The 13,926-nt window shown below is 35.6% G+C and overlaps 1 protein-coding gene across 1 annotated transcript in view; it reads left to right on the top strand.

The window, feature by feature from the left end:
* The window catches only part of PDK3 (pyruvate dehydrogenase kinase 3), a 57,771-nt gene that overhangs the window by 41,368 nt on the left and 2,477 nt on the right, over window positions 1-13,926 (top strand). The window contains exons 5-9 of the mRNA XM_054825089.1: window positions 1,894-1,983; window positions 5,595-5,672; window positions 7,752-7,828; window positions 9,072-9,173; window positions 9,373-9,483. Coding sequence (XP_054681064.1) covers window positions 1,894-1,983; window positions 5,595-5,672; window positions 7,752-7,828; window positions 9,072-9,173; window positions 9,373-9,483 — 458 coding nt within the window. The remainder of the gene's footprint in view (window positions 1-1,893; window positions 1,984-5,594; window positions 5,673-7,751; window positions 7,829-9,071; window positions 9,174-9,372; window positions 9,484-13,926) is intronic.

Below are 13,926 nucleotides of genomic sequence, written 5' to 3'. Positions count from 1 at the left end.
TGTGGCTGTCACTTTGATCTTGTTGGCAGAGACAGCTTGCATAGTGATACGTGAAGTATTTTTAGATGGTAGTAGAGTAGCTGTATCTTTCTGCCCACAAATCTCTCTCAACATAGTTTGTAGAGCTGATATTTATTTCATAATGAAATGCAAGGATGCCATAAATTTTGAATAGATTATGCACTATATTTTTTTATTGTTGTTTTTTCAGCAAGTTATCTAGCCTTTCTTGTCTTCCAGAGAGGTTGAGTATTTCTAACTTAAGTTTTAAATTATATCCCTTGTCTCCCTCTACTTCCTATTCACTATTTATTTATAAATGCTAGAATTAGTCATCCTTTGTCATTAGGTTCTGTTTCATTTGTTGTTACTAATAAATTTACTTTTTTATATTCGTATTACAGAGTAAAAGGAGTTACTTGCACAGCTCCTATTAACCAGTATGTGCAACCATGCAGACAGTGATCTGTACAAAGTTAAGGACAATCTTGTGATCTCTTTTAGTGCATGTTGTACCTTGTAGCTGTAGAGCTTCATTCTCTGCCCAGTATTCTGCTTTCATAATCTCTTAGAAATTGTACACTACAGATGACACGGATGCTAGAGTACTGTAGCGTAAGGTATTTTACTACAAGTTGTGTGTCTTTCCAGTAACCTTTTACGTGACTACCAAATGCCTTGCTGTGCGTGTACAAATAACTTCCACGTGGCAAAGCACACAAAATGAGATAAATGTGCAGCTTATTATTTACTTGTACCTGGGCAGACAAATGACAGACATAAAATCAAGTCAAGTTAAAAGGCTTTCATAGAAGAATTCTAGCAATAAGTAAAAACATTGTCCTAATAGAATTATTGGGCTGAGTGTTAGCATAATTTGCACTAGTTCTAAAATATTAAATTTATTTCATTGAACTGAAATGGCTTCTGCTATGGACACTCTTATTTAACTGGTTGAAACTTAAGATCACTTACAGATGCTTAAAGTTTAATTAACTTTGTACAGTTTTGCTGTACTAAGCAATGTTAATGATCCATCCATGATGGCGAATATTAATCTTGAAGCACTGATGAAAAAGGCAACTGGAAAACAGAATGCAGAAACAGATTTTTATGTAGTTTGCATTTGTTTCATATGTTACTGACAGACTGTTTCTTGCAGTGCAGTTCTGCAAGGTGTAGTGTGCCAGTGTGGCCAGCTCACCGTGACTGGAATAGGAAAAGCTTTCAGACCTTGTCTTTTGCTCACCTCATACTGCATCTCTTTCATATCAGAGCTGACTAATTTGCTAAAATCACAGAAAATCACTTCTGAAAAAAAGTGTAAAACCTTTCTACTTCTTTGAGAGCTAAAGTCACGGTGAAGGATCTGGTGAATGCCAGACCTTTGTGCAAAGGAGAGAGTGGGGAGCATACTGCTGAGAGTCAGGGAGAAAGTCGAGTGAGTGAGATCTCTGTGCCAGCTGTAAAATTGCAGCTTAGGTGAGTGTAAAAGGCTTTTAATGCTGTCTTTCAGTTCCTCAGTCTTTTTTTACTATAACATTTTCTTTATTGTAACTACTGCTGATCTGACAAAATGGTATGAATGAAGCATTTTACATTTTAACTTTATCTAATTTTTGATAGTCCACTTTGAAATCTAAGTTTTCACCTTAACCCTCCCACACCACTATTTCTGTTTTAATTAGTCTTAGGTATTAAAAATTAAAAAGAAGAAACAAAAAAAAAAGAGGAGGCAAGTAGTTTTCCCAATCAAGGATTCTGGCAATTTGCTAAAGTATCTTTTTACAAAATGATGCCCTATCCAGTAAGTTTCAGATACCATCAGATTTAAACTTTCTGGGCTGTCTCAAATGTAATAGACAATTTACTGCCATCTCTTTTTCCTTTTAGCACTTCTTTTTGGTGGCGATATTAATCCTGCTCATCCCAAACATATTGGAAGTATTGATCCTAATTGTAATGTAGCAGAGGTGGTTAAAGGTAAGATGAAGTTAATATTTTTGTTGATTTAAAAACCCCCTGCAACTTAGAATATGCATAAATATGTTACTGAGATACAAAAGACTGAAAGTGATTTAAATTCATTTAATAAAATAAACAAAGAAGAAAATGTGAGTAACTGCAGAACTCCCAATAAAGCCATGGGCTTATTGAGACTTTCTAATGTCTTCATTACTGAGAATGGGGAAACCTTTGGTGTGTTAACAGAACTAAGAAAACAAATGAATTTTTTAATAACTTTAATCTGTCCTTTTAAATGTCAGATTAAGTATCTAAGTGTTTTGTTAAACTTTAGATTTTTCTTCCCTAAAATACATAAAAACAGGTTCTCATGTACTGCTTTTTTATCTCACGTTGGTACTAAAGCAAGCTGAGAATAAGTGAAATTTTCCAATTTGCTTAGTTAGGTCTTTCAGTAGAATGTCCTCAGCTGTACAGACATACCAATGAAACTCTCTGTTACTATGCACATCTGATCATATCACAGCCCGTTATCTCTTACACAGAAGACAAGTATGTGATGGGTTTACCTGAATGATCTGGCATGGTCGCATTAGAAATAAATTCTCTTTGCTTAATGTTGTGAATGTTTGTATGCTTTCAGAATCTTAGTAAGTAGGCATGAGGCAATGCTGTCTGCTTCAAGAACTTGTTTATTGAAGGTTCACACTCTGGGTGTACCTATTTACAAATACAGGTCTTGCTGTAGGAGTGAATGCTACCCTCTGTCCTTTACTGCTATTTGTGCAGCTGCAAGAGGGGAAGAATGTGCTTCTCCCCTTCACTTTCTCTCAGCCTTTGGTGAAGAGGGAAACCTTTCTTATGTCAGACTTTGACCTGCACGATAGCTTGCTTTGTAATGTAGATGCTTTTTACTGTTACGAAGGCTTCTTGGCTTCTAGCTGTTTTTGGCTCTAAGGTGGCCTTTTTTTCAGCAGCTTTCTTTTCTTTTGATTGATCTAACTCCATTTTGACCTCAGCATTGTATATGTTACAGTCGTGTTGTTTATATATTCCTTCTAATAGCAATGTTTGAGTCTATTTGGATCATCACATTCATAGTTGCTGCCCTGGAATAGACGAGTGCATAGTGTCAGAAGGTGCTTAGTCCAGTTTTCAAGCCACGATTTTCCACATCTGAAGAAATAATCGCTAACAAAACAAGGTTATCATATAGAGTATCTAGTGTTGTCTTTCAAAGAAACAAAATGTCCTTAAAGACAGAGCCTGTCTAGAGTCAAGGTGATTGAGGCCATTTCCTTGTAGAATTGGTGGAGAGGTTAATTTACATTCTGTGTACTGTGCTAGCTTAAAAATGTTCTGGTTCACAAGCGGCATTCTGAGCAATTTGTCAAAGTTAAGATGTTGGGTTTTGGCATTGTATGTGGCAGCTGCAAGCTCTGTATGCCCTTCAAACATCGAAGAAATGATTTAAACAGTCACTTATTACTTCAAGCAGCTCCACTAAGTGTTATATCTGTAACTGCCTGAGGTGGGTCTCTGTGTATCAGTGACTGTCCTACAGTAAGATTTTTTGCTGACAGCAAAACCAGGCTTGTTCCTGGAGCTGGGATTGGATGTACTTCACTCTTGTTGCTACTTACCTCCAGTCATGACATGACAAGTGCTTTGAACTTTGCAGTCTCTTTTACAGTCTTAGGACCCTGCCAAAGAGGTGGCTTTTAGGAGAAGGTAAAATATAAAACCACTCAGAGTCTGTTTGACACTGTTTTGCTCAAGGCTGGATTTTTTACTGGATCATGAAGTGATAGTGCCTTCCTGTTCATCTCAAGGGTGTTAGGGTGGCTACTTCTTGAAAATGGATGAGAGTTCTACATTAAATTTAGGGAGGCTAAATCGATTTATTCAGAGCTGCTTTGTTCTTTCGAGATTTGCATAGTGACAGTGTCTGCTCCACATCCATGTATTGAGGGCTTTTGGTTTATTCCCACACAGTTATTGATTAGCTTTTCAGAGGCATTGGAGTTTTTCTCCACAATAAGAATCCAAGTCCTGCCCTCTGGATCCATATCAAATTTTCATTTCTGTGATGCGGAAACTCTTTGAAATGTGCTAACATATTCCTTTCTCCATGTAGATGGCCTTATGGTCATACTAGCTACATTGCTATCTTCAGCTTTTGATGACTGAGTCAAGATTGTGGCTGTGCTTCTTATGCTCCTTTTTTCTAAAGCACAGGATAAGTCCCAAGGCCATCAGAAGTTCTGAGATGATCTTAGAATATAGTGTAGGTATTCCTGCATCTTTTTTTCCTAAATGATGCACGTCCCAGGCTGAGGTTCTCTGTATAGCTTGGATATTAAATGGGATTTTGATCTTCTTACTAGGGCACATTTTATTGTGTTAATGACAGGACACATCTAGAAGGTCTTTGGAGCTGACCATCTTGATGCAAAAGATTCCTACTGGATAGCTAATTTTGTGAGGCATTCCTGGGACTTGATCAAGAACATTTCCAATGTTGATTAGCTCCATTTTACTAGACCTCAAGCAGCATTTGTGTTAGCCTTGTATGATACGTCCAGATGTCAGAACAGATGTCCTTGCAGATGTCAGAACAACTGATGTAATTTTTTTTTTTTTTCAGATAACAGGGCACATTATAGGTTATTTCTGTAGACATCTTGAAGGAGAACAATTATAAGTAACCAGCCCTTTTGGGGGGACTAGTGATTTTTACTTTCTTTGTGTTTCTCACGTAGCTCTCAGTCTTGGCAATGACTGTTTTGTAGTGTCACTTTGGACAGGAGGAAGAAGATATATGTAGGGCGAGGTCAAATGCAGTCATTACGGTAATTTAGCAAATTTCTCTCTGCAGAACTGCCCGTCTGTTTATGTGCTTGCTCTTAGCCCACACGTAGTATGAGGAAGCCACTTTCGTTAAGGTAGCTTAGGCCATGTAGTTAGAACATCTTTGATTTTGTGGTTTCTCTTTAAGCTAACACTTACTGTTTGTTTCTAAAACATTTTTGCAAATGAGGTACCACTGAATATTTGGAACCACTAAGAAATCTTTCAAACAAAAGATGACTTCTTGCTGTGTTTTGACAATACATAATGCCTGATTTGGATTATGGGGAGGCTTTTTTTTGTTGTTCAGTAGGAAAGAATGAAGAATCGTAAAAATTCCGGCTTTCTCCCCAAAGGACCTTGAAAATCAAATATTGTAAACAGTATCATTGGAAAACTGAATTTATGGTTGCGCTGTCATCCTTTTTTATTTGAGATGGAAAGAACAACCATTAAATTGTGATTGGGACATGACAAATAAGTAGATATTATGGCCAGCCTAAGATTATACCCTTTGGGTTTTCAAGCCCTGAACAAAGATGAAAAATATCTGGTCTCTAGCAATCTGCTTTTTTTTGTAGAGCTTTAAATAGAATTTGCCCTTTCTTGACAAATGGACTGTAAGCATACAGAGAAAAAGGGATTAGAATGGATACCAGTTTCATGCTTGTAAACTAGATACTAAATGAGTGTTCTGCTCATAGTCTTTCACATACAGGATGAACTTTGCTAGTTGTCTCTAGATGATTTTGATAAATCAGTGTTCTGTTGTTTTGTAGATGCTTATGAAACAGCTAAGATGTTATGTGAACAGTACTATCTGGTGGCACCTGATCTGGAAGTTGAAGAATTCAATGGTAATTGTGAAATTTAAATTAAGTGATGTACATAAGAAAAAACATTTCTAATATCTGTGACTTCTAGTTTTGTTAATTAATTGTAAGTTACAATTTGAACTCTGAAATCCTGTATGCAGTTTATCATCATGACATATTTGTTTACTTCTTGATGCTGAATGCAGAGTGCTATCTACTGAATTCACTATGACTTTAAGGAAAATAAAGTGGTCAAGAATTGTCATAACTGGGAAGGAAGCATGCCTGCCTTCTAACTAATATTTTAATAGAGCTTAAATTTATTTCATTTTGAAGTATGCTTGTAAATTCCACTGTCAGTCCCTGCACCAGTGGTGAGCTCTTCTGTGTAGGACGGCAAAATTAGAAACTTTTTTTACATAATCTGTGCTTTAAGTCCTATCATAAACTTCTTGCATGAAAATCTGTTTCAAGTTGATTGCAAAGATGAAAATTGGATGCTAAGAAACTGATGAGACAGTCCTTGTGTATTGACTTTTTTTTTGTTCATAATTTCTATTGACAAAAGGTAGATTTAAGTTAAAAAAATAGTCTTGAGCAATCCTCTCTCAAACTTTGGACAGCTGTCCAAACATAAGACTAAGATGTTTCCAAACTTCAGCTGAAGAATCACAAAAGTCTCAGAAATAGGTAACACTTAAAATGGAGTGATGTATGGGAACATATGTTACTCAAAGTACTATTTAATATTGTAGAAATACTTCTCTACACAAAGTGATATTGTCAACACTGATGCATTCCTACCAGCCCCCTGTCCCAAAAGCAAAAGACTCAACCTTCCCCCCCTCCAAAACTGAGTGATTTTAGAGCTAAAAGTACTGAGTGCTGCAGCAGAGGAATCAATGCAAAACTCATTTGAAGGCCTAAGTAAAAAGATCCAACAGTAGAGAAAACAAGTTGCTGGATCTCATAAAAAAGTGAGGAAAGAATTACCTGTTTCCTTTAAACTAGCTTGTTATCAACATGAGGAAAGCAACTTTGCAAATTACTGCACAAGAGCAATAATAACATATTTTCTACATGTACTCTATGCAGTCTGCCTTGGTTTTGGTGATGCATAAGAGAATTGAAGTATGGACTCTGACAAAATTAATGTAATAAATCAGCAAGTTGCCTTGCAGCTAATTATGCAGAATATTATTTTGGTTGTCTTCTTTTCCTACAAGTTTTCACTACTGTGTCTCTTAAAGTAATAACTGGTAGTATTATTAGCCCTCAGTGTCAAAAAGGATGAAAGTGAATCCAGTCATGTTCTGTGTGCATGTTTGTACCTTCCTGCAATTTATGGAGCAGGCATTTAGAGGCTTTTCTTCAACCTGAGCTGCTACTGAGTCTGACAAGCTGTGACTGTATAATTTAATGCCAGTAGACATTTGAATGTTCAGGGATGACTGCATCTTCAGCACCAAAACTGTCCAGGAATGTATTAAGTGCAGCTGTATTATTTTCTGCCAAACCAATTAGCACTGTAGCATTCAGAGCTGTGCCAAGCCATGCACCTCTGCTGAAACACTAACAACAGGACAACAGTGGACAAACAATTCAGTTATGATTTGGAATTAGAAAACTGTGATATTGTTTGAAATAGTTTGCAAATTTTTATAAATACTTTACATTTTATATGTTTTAAGGGAAATATGTAGTTGTTTTTAGAATATTTAAACAGTGATTTTTTTTTTACTTTAAGAATCTGTTTGCACAACATACATTATGCTTAAATATTGTGTATTTAAAAAAAGAAAATTTCCCACTTACATGGGAAAATTCTCTTAGTTAACATACATTGTCAGTACTAAACCAACCACTACTTAGTGAAGTTTCATATCTAAACAAAGTCTACTGACATAGATGTCTCTGAAAACCGTCATTAGAGTGTGTTATTTTAGGAGACAGCAGTAACTGAAGTTTATGCTTTTACTTCATGGAGCTAATCTTGCACTTGGAAGATTAGAACATGCTTACATACTTGTCTTTGCCTATAGTTTCATGTTATTCCTGTAAATAGAAATGCCACAGAATACTGTTCTGAAAAGAAAATATTTTTTTTTTTTTTTTTTTTAGCTAAAGCTCCAAACAAGCCTATTCAAGTAGTCTATGTACCTTCTCATTTGTTTCATATGTTATTTGAATTATTCAAGGTAGGTTGCACTTATTAATGTTTGGAAGGGGATTGTGAACTTACATTACTGTTGAAATTGAGATTCTTTTCAGTTACAGCTCTTAAATGTTATTTCAGTTTTCCTTTCTTAAGCTTATTCTTAAATGAGTGAAGAGGGTTTGAAGCTGTTAAAAGCTAGGCTTATAACACTCTTATGCCCTTGTGTACTTAAAAAAAAAAATCTGTTTTCACACTACTCCTTTTATGCTTTTGCAGCTGATTAACTTAAAACACTCGTGATGATAGTCTATTTTTGCAATGACGATATATTCATTACCTTGCAGTTTTCATAAGCTTGGTTCTTTATTGCATATTTGAGGAATGGTTAGGATCAGTGTCTTTTTTTTGTGGTGAAAACAGCCCATATGTCTTTGAATAGTCTAAATGACATGCTTTGTTTTGGTTTTATTTGTGTTTTCTGAGTAATTCGAACAACAGTGAAAATGGAAGATGTGAGTGCTATTGTATGCTTTTGAATAAGATAGGTGGTCTCTAGGTGGTGCAATTGAACACTAGAAATTCAGGGGAAAAATGCATTTGGTCAGAGGAAACTTTTTCTAAATAATGGTATTTTGGGTTTGATTTCTGACATTTGTCAAGTATGTTCATTTAAATCTTCCCCTATTTTTCCATTTGTAACATTAGTGCTAGGGCAGAACAGTTGAGAATTTTTACACTACTTGTAGGTATGTTTTGTTACAAGTCATGAAACAGTATGAAACCAGTGAGTTGTAGCTGTAAGTAATGTAATCTGTGACAGACTGGCAGTGGAAACTCTGTTAATAGATATGATAAAGTCAGACTGATAGATGGTAACGTAACAATTACGTGATCCAGACTAAGAAAATCAAAGTTTGTTCTCTGTGGTGAACATCATTATTGGTGTTCTGCAAGATGGAGGTGAAGGATATTGTTATCCCTTATATATAATAGATATAATTATATCTATTTGATATAAAGTCAGAGAACATAAAGCAAGATTTACTTTTTTTTCTCTGTGTGATATCAAGTATGTATAATGGAGTTCTGATGTAAAAGTTTAACTGGACAACTCATTGACTTGAAAGTGCTTCTTGAATTTGTTTTAAGTATGGCCATTTGTCTCGTATACATGTAGGACCAAGTATCTAGATTCAACAAAATAAATTCAAGTTCTAAGTTATTGCAAAAAGCATATATGATAAAATTAGAATCAAAGACACTGTTCTTTCTTTTAATTTCAGAATTCAATGAGAGCTACCGTGGAATTGTATGAAGGTAAGAGAGAAACCTATCCATCGATCAAAACCTTAGTCACTTTGGGGAAGGAAGATCTTTCTATTAAGGTAAATACCTAAAAATACTATGCAGCTTACAAAACTGCTAGGTTCAGAATAGTATGACTTGTAATTTGTAAAGGCTTTATCGCTTCTGACACTTGCTTCATTTTCATTAATATTTCTGAAGTAATTTAGATAATGCTGCTTGAGTTTTGCAGATTTTTTCAAAACATAATGTTTAAAACTGTAACTTTTCATTTCTTAGATAAGTGATCAAGGTGGAGGTGTACCTTTAAGAAAAATAGACAGATTGTTTAACTACATGTACTCAACAGCACCCAGGCCTAGTTTGGAGCCCTCGAGAGCTGTGCCTTTGGTAAGCAATTGCAATATGTATTTAAATTTCCCTTTGCACTACTCATACATTTCCCTTCACTGCAATCTACTGGATCACGTTTTCCATTGAAGAAATTGTTTATCATTAGCAATTCTATGCAGGTAAAACATTGGGAGAAAATGGGGTCTGTTATCATCACTTAGTCTTTGGAATAGAAAATTGCTTTTCTTTGACATTATATTCTTGGAAACAAGCATGTCTGTATAAGCATAATATTTTCATAGGTTAACGAACAGGGTATTTAGTGCTGTGTTCCTGAGAAGGTGGATAACCTAACGAGCTTCTCTTTGGTGTGTAAATTATTGTTTATCTAAGTTTCCTGTAATAAATGTATTGAAAAGGTGAGCCACACTGTCAGAATTATAGCACTTGAGAAACACCCCCTGCTAATGCACAAGCTTATATTGAACTTTGAAAATTATTTTCATGTAAGTTATGGACTGTGAAAATACATTTTAAAAAAAAAAATCCCCAAACCTCCATGTGAAATGAACACTTTTGGTATATTCCTGTCCAGTTGGAGCTATCTCACATGATATTCCCTTCTGAGATGTATCAGGGTCAGATTTCAAACAAACAAAATTTCCACATAGTTTCTTCTAAGCAGGGAATTATTTGAGTGTTGAATGTGTAGAATCTTTTACCAAGCATGATTTTAAAAATTATTATGAAACTTAAATTACTATTATTAAATTCTTTCATTAGATTACATATTGGGTCATTGTGATTAAAATGATACAGCTACTGTTCCATTTGACTGGCTTTCAATAAGCGAATTAATACTGGTACAGTATTCTTGCCTCTTCTCATCTTTGTTCTCTATTGCTTCTGATGCAATCCTTTATCTTCAAGCATGTCGAAAAAGTTAATTCTTTGAGAAATTTATTTTCCCTATTTAGGAACACTCTCAACTAGCATGTTCTTCAGTGATTTTTTTTTCTTTTTTTTTTTCCTGCTGATAATTCTGTGCTTGAAGTGCCTTTAGGCAGCTAATAAAATGTGGTGCAGAGAGTATGTGACTATTTCTGATGTAGCATAATTAACAGTAACTGAGGGTGGACCCAGTTCAGAGGTAATAAATTTCCTTTTAGATTTTTAGCAGAATGTCTTTATGGTACTGCCTTAGTCCACAGTTCATACAGCATTGTGGTGCGCAAGTGTATTGCATTGTTTTCACCAGTGTTTGATGCCACTGCGGTAGGTGTGAAACCCAGTTCTGTATCTGCATCGACTTAATTTTAATCTTTCATACTCCTAACTCTGCAACACATCTTAATATGTTTCAAACATAGAAAATCATCTTGAATGGGATGAGTGATAGGGAACAGACCTTAATTCAAATATAAGCTTTTTTCTTTGTCAGTGGTAGAATCTTTCTTGATTCATAATCTGCCTTTGTTCTGTCTCACTTTTGATCAGCAATTTACTGTATCAGCCTACAAAGATTTCCTGAAACTTATTCTCACTATAAACTTATACCTTGATTACCAGTTGTATTCACTATTAAAATGTCTCTTCCTTTGTGGCTCTCTGATTGTAAAACGTGTTCAGCTTAGGATTGATACCATTCTTTTTTTTTTTCCTCATGCATCTTTAGCAATGCATTCCTGTGTTTATTCCTCATCTTCAAGACTGCTTGCTTTGATTTGTGGCATTTATACTTAGTTTTCTTCTACTGTACCCCATCCTCAGGCTTTGTTTTATTCTTCAGTCGCTATAGTCAGACCTGCAAAGTATCCCCCTCTCTTGTGAACCTGGCAGCTTTTGCCCAGTGAGTCTGACCGATGCCTGTACATGACTGAATGTCAAGAAGAGATGTTAAGCTCTGTTATTTGTGTGCGCAGAAAGAAAAAAGTCAAGAACCAAGAATCTGTGGCATATCTTTCCACTAAAAGGAAAAAGGACTTTAGCAGAGAAGCTTGACACATGTTATGTGTTATGGCCCAGATCCGGTTATAAAAACAAGTATGTTATATTTTGTGTGTCAGTCTAGAAATAAAAATCCTTCAGCAGAAAGGTTCTGCATAAATCCTCTTTGAAGTCCATACAGGAGGAGAGTTTCTTTACTGCTTAGTGCCGAAGACCAAACCCTTTAGGAATTACAGTTCTCCAGAAGGTAGTCTGGTCTGTGCACATGTCATTCTTGACTTAGGTAATATCCATAAACTAAGTTGCAGTGTAAACAGACATATTTTTTTGTTCTAACTCTCCCTCCCCTTGTTATATGATCCTCTGTCTAGTTTATGAAACATTCATGGATTTGAGGAGTGGGATCTTTTTGTTGATTGGTGAAAATTCTTTCTCGGTGTCATTACAAATGTTCTTTAAAAATTGCTGAGAAACCTTGTTACCATGGCAGCATTCGGATTCTAGCAGGTCTTGTGCTCATCTGTACTGCTATACACATAATGGAAACATTAGAAACACATGGTAATGTTTAATGATAATTAGGTTTTCTTAGAGAATTTAATGATTCTCTCTCTGGCAGCATTTGTTTATAGTGGGAGAAACATGGCTTAAATTAGGTTTAATTACACCTGTAGACATTAGTAACACAGGAATTTAATAATTTCCTATTTGTATAATGCATGCTGTAATATTTAATGAGAAATTGGCTCTAAAAAGCTTTCTTTTCTCAAGGCAGATGTGCCATCATTGACTATATTCTGTCCTCTAGGTAAAGCGCAGACCTATGTAGTAATAAATTCTTGTTAACTGTATTTTGCAAAATAGACCTTTTGCAAGATCTTGCCTTAAGGTACTCATCTGGGATCTGTCGTCTTCATATTTCTTAAGTTATCTGGTTTTGGAAAATACCCTGAAAACAATGTAGAGAAGACACTGACAGGAAATTTTTGGAAGAGGGAAGTATGAAATAATTATGTGGGCTAGCACAGAGTGTAAAACGATTTTTTCCTGGAAGGAGCTGGAGGCAAACAGAAGTTGGGCATGGGTTTTAAGGAGGCATAATTCTGGAGAGAGGAAAGTATAATATGTTTTCAGGATTGCTGGGAGTCTTAGAGAATTATGTTTTTAAAGCATACTGTTGTGTGAAAAAGTGCAGCTATGCAACTGTTTTAACTGTGGAAACGGACACTAATAACTGTGACAAGCAGTGTGAGTAGAAAAGGGCATCTTTGGCATTTCTGTTTCTCATTTTGCTCAGAAGAACTATTTCAGTCATCAGTGTGAGCAACTGTAACCAATTTAAGATCACTAAATTTAGACTTATGTAAAAACAAGACAAAGAGGTCAAAAGATACGGTAGAGATGGTAGATGACAGCAAGAGAATTTGTGATGAATACTGTAGTACAAAGTTCTTTAATGTTCACCCCTCCCTCAAGGAATTTCTTATAAAGTGATTCCACGTATTAGCTGTGAGTAATGCTTGCAAGTCTTGTTTCTTAACCTTCTCTTTTCTGTATCATTTTGGGACTTCGTTTTTAAGATGCAGGCCATGATTGTTAGTGTCTGTCAGGTTACCTTTGTAGAAATATTATAGTGGAATGAATTTATTGGTTTTCTGAAAATGTTAGATGTCTAATTCTTCTTGTAATCCACTCTTATGGAAACTTTTTATTACTCCATTGCCATATACATCCTTATTTTCAAATGCTTGTATGTCTAGAATCCTTCCTTTATTGCTCTGAACAGTTCTGAAAAATTCAGGAGAGGCTCAGGTGAATAATCAACCACTGTGATTCTCAACACATACCCAGTCATCGGAAAGAGATGATGTGTAGACCAAAACCTTCCTCCCTGGGTGCAGTTAGAGAGGCTTGGTGTTTTTATAACTTGTTCTGACAAGGGTTGGAAAACGTGTCAAGTGTTGACCTTGTTGCAGATATGGTTATGGATATTAGTGTTGGAAATTTAAAATCTAAAATTTGTACCTGTTAAGTCTACTGTGCTTTGAAAATTGTGTGGTCTGTACAGGGTCTCAGTCCTCAGTAGATTGTTGAGTGCTGTGGAATCCTGATTTTTTGTTACATGGGTAAACAGAAGATTATTTGCCTTGTATTGCTTTGTATGCAGTCTTCTGATCTCTATTGCAGTATGGCATCAGCAATCACTTAATAGTGTGACCTAGATGAAGTAAACAGAGTTGTCTCTGGCTTTCTTGTGTAGTCTCCTCAGTGTGGAGACATTTGAGAATAATAATCCCAGGCTTAGGGGTATCAGTTTGTTTTGATGATTGGAGGCAGTATGTACTGTATGTTACATCTGCCTGCCTTGAGGAAATGCAAAATGGACAAGGTAGTCCTAACAAAGGGCTCTGATATTTTTCTGTTTTCTGTACTTAAGCTAAAAAATTATGCCTTGGAAAAAAGGAGATTGCTCAAAAGGTTGAATACCAACTTCTAGTGCAGGCTGAGTAATAAAGGAAGGCTTGAAGAGTAATTTGTTGCAAATCTAATATT

Source organism: Grus americana, chromosome 1, assembly GCF_028858705.1.
Source record: "Grus americana isolate bGruAme1 chromosome 1, bGruAme1.mat, whole genome shotgun sequence".
In the NCBI taxonomy this organism is placed as follows: domain Eukaryota; kingdom Metazoa; phylum Chordata; class Aves; order Gruiformes; family Gruidae; genus Grus; species Grus americana.
Note: the sequence above shows the minus strand (reverse complement) of the source record. Positions and strands in the feature narration are given on the sequence as shown.